Source organism: Desmodus rotundus, chromosome 8 (assembly GCF_022682495.2).
Source record: "Desmodus rotundus isolate HL8 chromosome 8, HLdesRot8A.1, whole genome shotgun sequence".
NCBI classification, from domain to species: Eukaryota; Metazoa; Chordata; class Mammalia; order Chiroptera; family Phyllostomidae; genus Desmodus; species Desmodus rotundus.
The window spans coordinates 14,455,276-14,468,244 of NC_071394.1; the positions used below are offsets into that span (position 1 = coordinate 14,455,276).

Here is a 12,969-nt window from a genome sequence, read left to right on the forward strand (position 1 = left end):
GGCTGGTGTGTTGAGCCTTTTTCAGGCCTAGAATCTCTCTGAGCTCCTCTCCCGCCCTCCTCTTTTACTCTCAGCTGGAGAAAACGCTTTCTTGTTTGATTCAACCCACCTGGGTAGTCTTCCATTTTTACTCTCAACTGCACCTTATAACATAGTCCAATCACAGGAGGGGTGGATCCTCATACTCACGGGTTCCATGGATTATAGTATGGAATCTTGGGGGCCATTTCTAGAAATTCAGCCTACTGTATATCACAAGAGCCCTGCATATAATGGGTCTGCAAAACATACTTTTTTAAAAAATGAAATGGAATGAAACTGTCCCTTTGCTGTGGCAAAAAAGGAGAAATCATAGATAACTAAAGAGTGGCTGATAAATGGGTGATTTATCATCTTTAATTGAATCTAAGCATATATTATGTTTTTAAAGCTTTCACTGGAGTATAACACATACACACACAACTTCCACAAATCATACACACAGCCCAGTAGATTTTCACAAACATTATACACATGTATAAACAGCATGCAGCTCAAGAACCAGAATACCCCCAGCTGCCGTCTGGGGGGCTTCCTTCCCATAGCTAATTATTCCCCCCTTTGTCACCTCCTTCAACTAAGAGGAGCCACTATTCTGACTTCTAATAATACAGATTCATTTTTCCCCTGGGTTTTGAACTTCATATAAATGGAATCACACAATATGCAATAGCTTTTTGTGTTCAGCATTCTGCTCACAGCTGGTGGTATAGGAGGCCTCTCAGGTGACCCCAGTGATCTCCACCTTCAGTTACTCACAGCCTTGTCTAATCCTCTCCCCTTGAAAAACATGCCCATAGTAGAATATGGCAACATTCAGGGGATGGCAATGTCATCATTAGGTTATATAGGGTTGTGATTTCCATCTGGCTAGCTTGCAGGCTCTGATGAAGCAGGCTGCCATGTTGGAGAGGCCCTTGTGGCCGAGTGCTAAGGGCAGCCTCTGCCTAACCATCAGCAAGGAACTGAGAACCCCCGTCTATGAACAGTCTGTGAGGAACTGAAATCTGCCAACAACCATGTGAGCCTGGAAACTGGTCCTTTCCCCGTGAGCCTTCAGATGACTTCAGCCCAGCCAACACCTTGGCTGTTGCCTGTGAAAGACTCCAAGGGAGAGGCCCCAGCTGAGGGGCATCCAAATTTCTATCCCACAGAAACTGAGATAATAAATGGGCATTTTAAGCCACAAAATTTGGGGGCAATTTGTCATCAGCAATAGAGCATTAATTCATATGGTTCATCCGTGTTGTTTTATTCATTCATTTTCATTATTTTAAATAGGGTTTGAAAACCTTTTTTATATAAAGGGACAGATAGAAAATATTTTAGGCTTTGCAGACCAAAAAGCAAAATTGAGAATATTATGTGGGTACTTCTTTATAATTTTCGTGTGTCACAAAATATTTCTTCAGATTTTTTCCCAACCATTTAAAAATGTAAAAACCATACTTAGTTTATAGCCATACAAAGATAAGCATGAGCTCTATTTGGCCCATGTGCCATAGTTTGCTGACCCCTGCTAGAGAGGATGGTTTGGTTATATTTCATTTATCCAATCAACTGTTGATGAACATTTGGGTTGTTTCCAGTTTGTAGCTATTCAAATAATGCAACTGTGAACATTCCTGTATGTGTCTTTTAGAAAAGATGTGTTTGCATATATGTTTGATATATATCAAGGTGTGGAACTGCTGGATCGCAAAATAAGCACATGTTCGGCTTCATATGCCAAATGGTTTTCTGTAAGGGTTGTATCAACTTGCACAGTACCAATAAGACCTCACTGCTCCACAACATTCCCAAGCGTTGGTATTCTCTTTTGGCCGTTCTAGTAGAAAATGTTTGTGTGTTTGTTTGTTTTTAAGCTTCCTGGGTGATTCTAATATTTGTCCACAATTGAAACTCCCTGCTTAACTGCTGCTTATCCTTCATTAGGATGAACCACAGAAAATGGCTCCATTCATAGAACTGTTAGAAGTTAAATATTGGCTATTTTATATGGTTACACTAATATTTCCTTCACATCTTATTTATATTTACATTAAAAATGAAACTCAAACTGGAATGCATATCAGCTGGGAAAGCTCTTCAAGACTTCAGCTGAAATGACTTTTTGTAATTAAAAATGGGTTTTGGTGATTTTCACATTTTAGTATCACCCAGATCCTTAAAAGCCTGAAAGCAAACCAGTGATTTTCACCCTTGCTACAGATTAGAATCACCTGTGGGTTTTTAAAACTTAAGTGTCCCTACCCAAACTCTCAGAAGTCCTGATTCTGTGAGACTACGGCGGGGCTTAGGAATGCGTGTCTGCAAAAGGCGGATGCACGAAGTTGAGAACTATTGTCATTGCCTGCCATCCCCTGGCTTTCTCTTTCATCCGTTCAGTCTGAGGACATGAACGCTCTGGTGAGTTCATATACTTGAGAGGGGAGACAAGCACCTGGATTTCAGTCCCTTCCATACTTTGCAATGCTTGGTTACATATGTGGTTGGGAAAGTTATTTTGCCCGTGACCATTGTGTCTCACTGAAAAGGTGTCTGACTATCAAAGCTGGAAGCCTTGGGTTTGATTTGCACTCAGTTAAAGTATCACCAAAGGCCTTTAATGGATACACACAGGTCTTTTTCAAAGACCCAGACACAGCCATGGGAGGACTAAGCTCATATGTCCTTGGTGGTGAAAAGAAAAGAAAAAAAGGGAAGGAAGGAAGGGAGGAAGGAAGGGAGGAAGGAAGGAAGGAAGGGAGTGCTAGTACACCCTGAGAAACAAAACTGTTTGTAAAAAAAATTAAAAAATATGAACAAGACAGAAAAAGAAAATCTAAGTAGTTATAATAGGAAGAATCAGATCTTTGTACTTCCTTAAGAGTTATTTTTTAAAAGTCTTCCTGCAGTCCTGAGCTAGTTTTATTCCCAAGGCCATTCCCTTACTCTACCAGCCATAAATGCATCTGTATTTCCACCTGCAGGGGGGAAAAAGTTTGCTAACTTCATTGTTATCAGGACTAATCAGGATTTACCCCCTCTGGAATTCTATTGCTCTCCAGGTGACGCTCCTTTTCCTGTGAGTTCAAAGCACTCCCAGCACCTGGCCTTCAGGCACAGGTTCAGCAGTTGAAAGAACATTAATTCTTAGGCCTCGTAGGCCCTATCACAGACCACCGACAGGTCCCAGGCCAGGCAGGCTGGAAAGGTTTACCAAAATCTCTGACATCCTCAGCTGGAATCCTGCCTGGTTCCTAGGTTTTGCTCCCAATAATCCCTTAGGGCTGTTTCCTGTTCGGGATTTATATGCCATCGTCCACCCCTGTGTGAAGTGTTAACCACCTGAACCACGTGGAGGACCAGCTTTATTACTTGCTAGAATTCGCCCAAACCCCACACAACCCAGGGTGCAGAGGAACAAGTTTCAGTAGCACCGTGTGCAGCGGCTATGTGGCCCAGGCGATCAACCATAGCCCCCTGGTGGCTCTGCCATCGTCACTAAATGGGTGGCCAAGGAGGCCAAATATAAGCCCAAGAAGAGATCACACCGAAAACCCCGCCGCCTCCTGCCTCCTACTCCACTCCTGCCAGGTGCCTAACCCCTTCTAAATGCAGCGAAGATCTCAATCACCGGTCTCTACTCTAAGTGCGGAACGAATCCCAGCTCAGGGCATCGTGGGAAATGTAGTCTCTGCCCCCTCCTGGGGTCCCCGGGTCCTCTCACGAGAACCCCCAGAAGGGATTGCTCTGTGTTGGCCCGCTGAAGCCAGAGCTGCAGTCCGAGTGTGGAGGGTAGAGCGCGCCCCGCGGAGTATTCGGGGTGTTCTCGAGGATCGGAGAGAAAGAGGGAACTACACTTCCCAGTCGGCCCCGCGCGGAGCTGGGAGCCGACAGCCTCTCTCTGCGTGACCGCGGCAGGTTGGTCTCGGAGCAGATGAGCGCAGAATATTGAGGCGAAAGCGCGAGGAGGGGGGGAGCGCGGGGGCAGAAGGAGTATCTCGGCCAAGAAAATTATGCATGCGTTAGGGAAGCTCTGAGAGAATGGCTGTGGAAGGTAAGGGACGCTTGGGCATTTTAAGCTCCCTCTTAACCCGCGTACCCCAATACACACATCCTCGGTGAATCTTGGGGAACGTGGGGAGGACAGGAATGGGGTTGGTGGCGAGAGGGCCCTTTCCTCTTACACCTCTTGGCGCTCACCTGAGCCACGGAAGGCCAGTAAGCGCTATATTCAGTTGCTTTGGAAAGACACGTAGGTGCGCAGGACTCTAGGCTTGGAGACCAAGTGTCCCTAATGTGAAACAACGTGCTGGAAAGGGGGGAAATGCGGGGAGACAGGCATGAGGTCTTAGCCCCGAGGGTCCTCTTTCGCTGCCCCCTCCCTCTGGGCTGGCTGGCTGGGTGATCAGCAGGGCGGCCACCGGGCTGGGGATGCTGGCTTTGCCCCCAACACGTTGGAGACGACCCTGGCCAGGTGCGTCATCGGGAAGTACGGACTGCTATTGGATCGAGGGCCCCTCATCGTGTGCACCCGGCAGGGGCGGCAGCAGACATACCCCGAGAGTGGAGGTGCTCCTACACCTGTCTGTTTATGCAACCCTCCCGGTATTCCAAAGTTTACAGAAACGGAATGGAATCAGCCAGGGGTAAAAAGGACAACCAACCTATTCGATTTGGTGAATTCATTTCTTTGAAAACCACCTGCCTCTTTCCTAGTGTAATTCTGGCCTTTGGCTTTGCAGTTTGGGCTCAACAATCCTGCCTCCCTTGAACTTCCTGGTTAAAAGCTGGGACAGGCAGTGTGTGTAGGATCCCGAGTTTTCACTTCAGATTCTCTTAGCTCAGAACACAGGCTTTCTTTTGAGGGCAGTTTCTGGGGGGAAATATGTGGAGTAGATATGGTTGTGATGTCAAGTTGGAGGTCAAACTGATACAACGAAATAATCAAGGGGCTAAAGGATGGCGCCTTCACCTCCAGAACTGTGGTTCACGAGTGTGGCTCAGGTCGGAGGGCAAGGGGTGGGGGTGGGGAAAAGAGGGCATGCCTGCTAATTGCATCAGGCTGTGTGCCAAGGGGAAGTGAGCCTGTTCCTTGTAGGCTGCAGGCCAGAAGAAGCACAAGGACTTGCTTACTTTCCGCTTCCCTCCCTGCCCCAGGTGAGAAAAATTAAGCTAATTTGACTCTTGTTCTTTACAATTACTTAACCCAATGTAGCAACAACCCAGCTCCTGTGCTCAGCTTTTATTAATGCGGGAAACTACTGCCTTTGGGCTGTCTCAGGTGCAGACATCCCTAGCTGGCCACTTCCCGTTATCTGTCGATTGGTATCTAATATATTTGTTAATGTATTTGGTTATTTAATTCTATATAGCATATATGCCTTTGAACAGGACAAACACATAGCCAAAGGCTTCTCTAAGTTTTCTGTGCAAATGTAATAAAAGGGTAGGAATCTGGCTATTTTCATGTTACAGTTGATGGTGAGATAAGACTTCAGGTTAAAAAAGAAAAAAAGGACAAAGTTCATCCTGAGCTTGAGGCCAAGGATAAATTGATCTATGGACACCCCTCTACCTCACTCATCAGATGACATTATTAACTGTGACCCACTTTTCTTTGTCCCCAATGAGAGGCACTCCCACTGCTTGCCAGTCTACAATGTACTTGAAAAGAATTTCCTGCTTCCTGGAAGAAGTATAGAATTAGTCATATTTCTTGTCTGATGGGTTATTATACCTTACAAAAGCAAGGATTTTGGAAGGACTTACATTTGGACCATGGATAACTTATACGGAAAATAAATTGAGTGAATTATTTGGTTATCATGACTGTCTAGTAAGCAGGAGATCCTGAGTTTGAATCACAGTGGGGTCTCCACTTAAAGAATGAAGGAAATATTGTAGTTTAAACTTCGCCTGCAAATACCATTCCTCTCTCTGGTCTTTGAAAAGGCAGTTTTCTCTGCCTGGATTGGGCCTGCCTGGCTACTCTTATTTGTTCTTTGGAGGCTCAGGGGAAACTTCCCTTCCTCTGGGAACCTGTCCCGGCCCTTCCTTTCGTCTGCCTTCCTGGCACTCTGTCCTGTCTATGGGAGGTGCCTTCTGCACTAAGCATCCCTGCCTAGCACCTGTGCTTCCATCCGGTTTGCCATGCTAACCTCTCTCACTAGACTATAAGCCTGTAACCCCTTGGGGGTTGGAACCGTGCACTCTTTGACTTTACGTTCCCAGCACAGTACCTGACCCATAATAGGTGCACAATATATGTTCTTGGAATGCATGGGACATACGTTCAGGGAGCTTTCGTAGCTGACTCCATAGAGTGTGGGACTTTCTTAGGCATCCAAATGCCATAAAATAATGGACTTTTGAGAGAGGCAAAGGTAGGGGACACTTTTCAAGGATGTGCCCCTCTCGTCAGTCTTTTGTCTTGATACTTGACGAATGTTTTAGGCCAGTAGTTCTCATCTGAGGGCCATTGTCCCCCTAAGGCAGGTTTGGGATATGTAGGGACTACTGCTGGCATCTGCTGCTGGTATTTTGTGCACAGGAGCCAGGGATGTTAACTGCCCTTCAGTGCCTGGTCATCCCATACATCGTTCCCAGCCCAAGACCAAGGAAGGACCGGTGTCCCCAAGCTCATGGAGAAGCACCGATTCAGAGAATAAGGAATTTTGCCAGAGGAACTGGAGTAGGAAATATATGTTACTTAACATCTGAACTGTAATTTCTGTATCTGGAAAAAGATGGGTACATTACTATTTACTTTCCAGAAAAGTTGTGAGGGTCAAATAAAGGAAAAGGCTTATACAAGAGTGCCTGGGACGTAGGTCCTCAGAAATGTTACCTGTACTCCCTCCCATCCTTTGGGGAAAAAAAAAAAAAACCCCAAAACTACTGGGCACGTGTTTTGTATCCTAAATTGTCACTTAATTCACACCAGTCTTTCTAATTAGTGACAAATTAGGAGTTTTTTTGTGATGTGTAACCTGTTTTTTAAAGTAAGCTCGAACTTGTAAAAGTGTTAAGAACAAGGAGGGGGTTCATTCATTTTGCTGAACCTGTAGCCTTGAGTTGAAGATGAAAAAGAGGCACCCCTTGTTTATGGTTTTATGGCTTCTCTGATTTGTGTTTTCTTCTTTGAATTTCATGCCAACATCCCAATTGGTCAGTTCCCAGGCCTGACCGGGGCTCTCAGCTGATGGGTAGCTGGGCTCCGTAGAGTTGTGCTTTCCAGCCGTAGAACACCTGACGGTCTGCATTCAGATTGGGATTGTACTGGCATCCATTGTCTACTTAAAACAAAACAAAACAGAACATTGTATTGTAATAAATTACCCCAAATAGCTGGAGAACTGGGACCACTGGAGAGGAGGTAGCTGCAGAAACCTCAGGGTAGTCCACTCTCTTTGACAGACTGTGTAGACGGTTGTGCCCACTGAGGCACGGTTTGATAACAGGCATGGCTGGCAGTATTATACAGGGTGGGTTCACCATGGACCGTGTTGTATTCATCTCTTTATGCCAACATTGGTGGCTGGCACTTGGAGGATCACAGTCATTGTTTCACGAATGGAGTATAAATGCCCCGAAGCAAGAGAAAGGTTTTCCAAGTCCCTGTCCCCAGTTCATCTCCTCGCTTCATCCACAGAGCTATATAAGTAAAGTGGAGCGAACGGACCTTGTACATAGCATTTCTATTCCAGATCTTATAGAATAGCCCCTCTTACATGGCAGAAAAATGATTTCCAATATTCAGCATCGCCGCCCCCTCTGCAAAGATTTCAGTGGGAAAGCTGTGTATGCTAAATGACTGCTCTGCTAGGGAATCTGAATTTTCCATCATAGGGGAACAAATTGGCTTATCAAATGGTCCCTCATGAGTCATTCAGGGCTCAGGTTCTCCAGTTTTTCTCCTGTAAAAGAGTGACAAAACTGCCCATTGCCAAAATATTGTGAGGATAAGTAATAACAGTGGCTGGGGAAAAGGGCAGATGAGATAGACCCTTGTTGCAAAGAGAAGCAGTTGGAAAGGATGCTCCGTATCCTGCTTGAATTCAGAACTGAGTCACAGGGAGTCACAATAGGAGATAACGTCATCTTTATTACAAGGCCGCATGAGTTATTTTTTTCTAGCTTTGGGTTGAATGATGAAGTGGACTTCCTAATATTGCACCCCAGCAGTAAAACAACCCTCCCAGAAGTGCCTGTCTGTAACACCGACAGCGGAAGGGACAGAGAGGGGGCCCCTAAGGGGAAGGAGGGAGGCCTGAGTCACCTGCGCTTTGCTCCTTTTCATAGACTTGCATGTGAATTGTTGCCTTCTCTTCTGAGAAAAGCCCGCGAGGGAGTGGAGAGAGACCAGAAGTGTCATTTTCATGGACCCACGCCCCCCCCCCACCATATGACACATGAAGCAAGGAGGAAGATGGCGGTCTTGGTGCTAGCACACCTGCTACATTTCCTTGTTGAGAACACCATTTGTATGCATCTCTTCTACTTGGTGGTGCTTTCTGAGGTGAAGCAGTGTGTCTTAGGCCTGGCCCACTGTAGACCCTGCATGAAGCTTGTCGGATGAATGAATGAATGAATGAACAAACGAATGGGTAGGATTACACACGGATGCTTCTGATTTCCACACAGCTCCCTTGTACCCCTAAGGAGCGCTCCCAACCGTGTTCATCCACAGAGCAGACGTAAAAGCAGTGGGACTGCGGGCGAGTTTCCCTAACAGGGCTCTTATCTGCACGGTGTCATGATGCCCCATGACACTTATCACCCAGGGTCCTTTTTCTTCTCTCTCTCTAATAGCTTTGTTCCCTAGCCCATGAGATCTGGCCCTCCTGCACCAGTGGCTTCTATTAATCATTCTTGTAGGACAAGAGGGTGGTGAGCAGAAGCCCATCCCTGGAGATTCCTGCCTAGTGACTGAGACCTGCTGTGACACTGGTTCCTGCCACTCCCCTCTCTTGCTCCGGACGTCCTGGCCAGTTCAGACAGTTTGAGTCTCATCCTACTGTTTGTTGCGTTGCCTGGCCCAGCCCTTACTCATTCCCTTCAGCCAACCCTTTCTTTCTCATCCACCTTGCCTTACTCATCTGCAGGAAGGAAAAAGGGGTGGCGCTAATAAGGAGAGATTGTGTAGAAACTTTGCTGGTGTAGCATAATCTGCAAAGCTGAGTCACAGTGGGTGCCGTGGTGACCTGTTGCAGAAGGGGCGGCCAGGGGTCTGAAGCTGGTACTTGAGCTCTAGGGAGTGTCAGGTGTGCATTTAATTAATTAGGAGAAGGGAAGGGAGATTGCAAACACTCTTCCGCTGGCCTCCAGGCAGATTTTGCATTTTCCGTTGATAAGCAGGAAGAGTGCAGCCTGTGGTCCTGGCCTAGTGGCTCAGTTGGTGGGAGTGTCATCCCGAACACCAAAAATTTGCGGGTTCGATTTCTGGTACGTATAGCAGGCAGCTGATAGATGTTCCTCTCTCTCCCCCTTCCTCTCTCTTTAACAGCAATAAACATATCCTTGGATGAGGATTTAAAAAAAAAAAAGAGTACTTCCTGTGTGCAAGAAACTCCAATAGATTTGGGGCAAATCTAATAAAGAAGGGAGTTTATCTCGCTCTGCTCTCCCCCCCCCCCCCCCCCGCCTTTGGTGAAGGAGACAGAGAACTAGGCTGAATGATATAAGTGCTAAATAAAAGTCCAAGTGACATAACGTGGGAGGTCTGAGAACAAATGGAGCATTGAGTTCTGAGCTGGATGGGGAAAGCCTAACCAAGGGAGAAGCATCTGAGTGAGCTTTTAGTAGGCTATTGATGGATGAGGAATGGGGAAAGGGCATGAAACAGAGTGGTATATGCAGAATATGTTCTACCTAATGGATTTCCCCCCAAGTACCCGTGTTACAGCTGTGTAGCCCTTTATGGACAGGGAAGTGGATGAGGATGCTCCTAAGTCATGTCTGGTACATTCCCTTTCCCACAGGCTCTATGATCTGCTGGGCCAAGCCTTCAGCACTCCTCGCAGCCCGGTTGATCTTGCATAGAGTCCTTCTAAAACCACAGGAGCAAGCAAGGAAGCTTCTCACCTGTAACTCAGGCGGATTCCTCCCCAGTTTTCTGAAGGGGAATGTAGCAGCTCCTCCAGCTCTGAGCTGGCTCATGAGAGCACAGTTGGTTATATTTAGTCTGAGTTTTGTAAAGTGTGGGTGCAAGAAGCTGCTTGGACAGCTCCATTCCTGCAGTGAAGAGCAGGAAGGGGCGGCAGCTGTCTGGTGACAGGGGCAGCCGCCTCACTTCCTTATGCAACCTTTTTCCAAGGGCACTGGGGCCGGGAGGAGCCAGCTGGCAAGTTCAGTTCCTTTGCTCCTCGGCTGCCCTCGCTTCTGCAGAAGGTGTTTGGTGGTGGTCTTCTGCCCAGCAAATCCCAAGTTCAGTGATTTGGCAGATGTTTGTGGATTGGCCATGGGGTGTGAACCTCAGAGCTGCAGCTGATTTGGAGAGCAGAGGCACAGAATGGGTTCCCACTGGCTCCCACTGCACTTTGGGGGCGATGCGCCTATGCCACTCACAGTGCTGTCTTTAAATGTACAGCTCTGAAGCCAGACTGGGTGTGAACCCCAGCTCTGCGGAGCACCTGCTGTGTGGGCCGGGCAATTCACCAAACAGCTCGGACTCCTTTGCTCATCTATCAAATGGGCATATTAACAGTAACACTCCTAGGCATGTTGAGAGGGTTATATTAGTGTCAATAAAGCTCTTAGAACCCATTCTATTCTGGTAGTTGCTCAGTAAACACTCGGTAAATGTCAGACAAGACGATGGGGGTGATGCTGTCTGTCTCTTCTTCCTGCCACACGTAAGAAAGTGTCTGAGTCATTTTTATGGCGCTCTAGTGATACAATGGTGTAAGGGGAGATGCTCAGTGAAGGGTGCATGTTCTCAGAGTTGGGGTGAAACTGGCATCCTCACTTTTAAATGTGTTACTTGATTTGTTAACTATCTCCTTCCTGCAGTTGTGAGGTAGGAGAGGAGAGTAAAAGTGATTCTAACATGAGTGTATTCATGAAGGACTCATCCCTTAGATAACTTTTACCTCCAACAATTTACCTGCCCCCTAGTTCCCACAGTTTTGTAGGCCAGGCCCTCTCTGATTGGTATGATAATCACCCACCCACACAATATAGTATGTCTGTAGATTGATTGCATAGAGCAATTTTAGAACTTTCCAAAGAGGAAAATTTTCATGGACCCAATGAAAATGACATTGGAAAACTGATGGAATCATACAGCTGTGACTCAATTAAGATCTGGAAGAGTTAGGCCATAAAACCATTAAGAGAAAATTGTCATAAGATGCTGACTTATAGGCACCAAAGAAAAAAATATCAATACCATCTATGGATTAAGAAAAAGTCTTTGGTGAAAATTGATGCCCTGAAACATTTTGGGGAATGTGATCTGTATAAATGGGCTATGAAAAGTCCAGCGTGAAATGACAAGTGTTTCGTCCTGCTGACGTAAAGCGTGTTGCAGAAGTTATATAATTAATAAAAAATGGGTTTTTGTTCAGAATGAACACATTTACAATTATATAAATTCGGTCTAATAGATAATATAAACTGAGTTTCTCTTTTCAAGATGAAGTATCATTCAATCTATTTTACTATTAATTTTGAAATTTGAGTCCCTATTTAAATACTGTCTCTATTCTCTTAGTATTTTTTTAAATTTTACTTTAGGTATTTAGGTATCATTTACATACCATAAAATCCACCATTTGTGGTTGCATTTTGACAAACATATACAATAATTCTGTCTTGTAACCACCACCACAATCAAGCTCAATTCCTACACCCCCAAAAGTTTCCTTGTTCCCCTTCCCATCCCCACAGTCCCTGACAACCACTGCTTTGAACTTGTCCCTGTATTTATTCACATTTTGTGTATGAGGAAACAGGCTTTGGGTACGTAACTTGTCTGAGAAGACTCAGTAAAACAAATTGGGAGTGAAGCCTGTGTATGTATGTATAGTGTATTTAAATCATAAGAGTGTCTAAATTCTTTGAGAACCTACTATATCACAGGAAGTAGAATAAGTACTTTATAAACTTAAAATTTAGATTATATTTTTATTAAAATTATATGTGAACATAATTTTACAATTAATCATGATCATGTTCAAAAATTGCTAAATGGTATTTTATTGTTCTTTGCTTAGTGTCCTATCAACTTATCACCTATTTAAACAAAACATTTCTCAGTTAAGTCTCCTCCCAATAATTCATACGTTAGGTATTCTGTGAATTCCTTGTCACTGAAGAAATATTTCCAAAAGAATTCTGACTTGGTTCAAACAGTTCTAGTTGTTCTCTAGACTTGCTTGTGTTTCTTTCACCACTGTTGGGGTGCCAATCTCGGTGTCACATCCCCTCTTCCAGGACCCTGAGTATCTCTCCTACTTTCTGTTAACCTTGGTTTTGATGGAACTCATCCTCCTGAGAAAAGGTACGTGGGAGGCATACTTTTGAGAACTTGCATATCTGAAAATGTATATATTCTACCCTTGTACTTAATTGATAACTCAATTAGATTTTTTAAAGTTAAAGATTATCTTTCCTCACAATGCTAAAGCCTCTACTATGTCCAAGTTTCTAGTCTTGTTTTTGAGAAATCTTGAAGCCTTCTGATTCTTGTTCATTTGTGAAAGGCAAAAGATTTATACAATCTGAAGAGAAACCAGAGTATGATCATTTGTATAAAATATACATGTTCTAAAAAATTATTTAATCTTCTTTCTATCCCTAGTATTGAGATATGTCATGAGACTATGCTTTGGTGTGAGTCCATTTTATCTATTATATTGTGTATTTAATGGTCTTTCCAAGTGAAAGTTCCATATTTTCTTTCCATATTTTCATTCATTTCTGTGAATTTTTATTGAATTA

The 12,969-nt window shown here is 44.8% G+C and overlaps 1 protein-coding gene across 10 annotated transcripts in view; it reads left to right on the forward strand.

Moving 5' to 3' along the window:
* Positions 1-3,908: 3,908 nt before the first annotated feature.
* The window catches only part of SAMD12 (sterile alpha motif domain containing 12), a 316,862-nt gene continuing 307,801 nt past the window's right edge, over positions 3,909-12,969 (forward strand). For 2 of the 10 annotated variants that reach the window (XM_045181704.2, XM_053929276.1), the window contains exons 1-2: positions 3,913-4,081; positions 12,463-12,529. In XM_045181704.2, coding sequence (XP_045037639.2) covers positions 12,505-12,529 — 25 coding nt within the window. In that variant the 5' untranslated portion in view covers positions 3,913-4,081; positions 12,463-12,504. Of the gene's footprint in view, positions 4,082-12,462; positions 12,530-12,969 lie in introns of all 10 variants that reach the window. The other 8 variants (XM_045181701.3, XM_045181702.3, XM_053929275.2 and 5 more) reach the window with 8 other exon arrangements.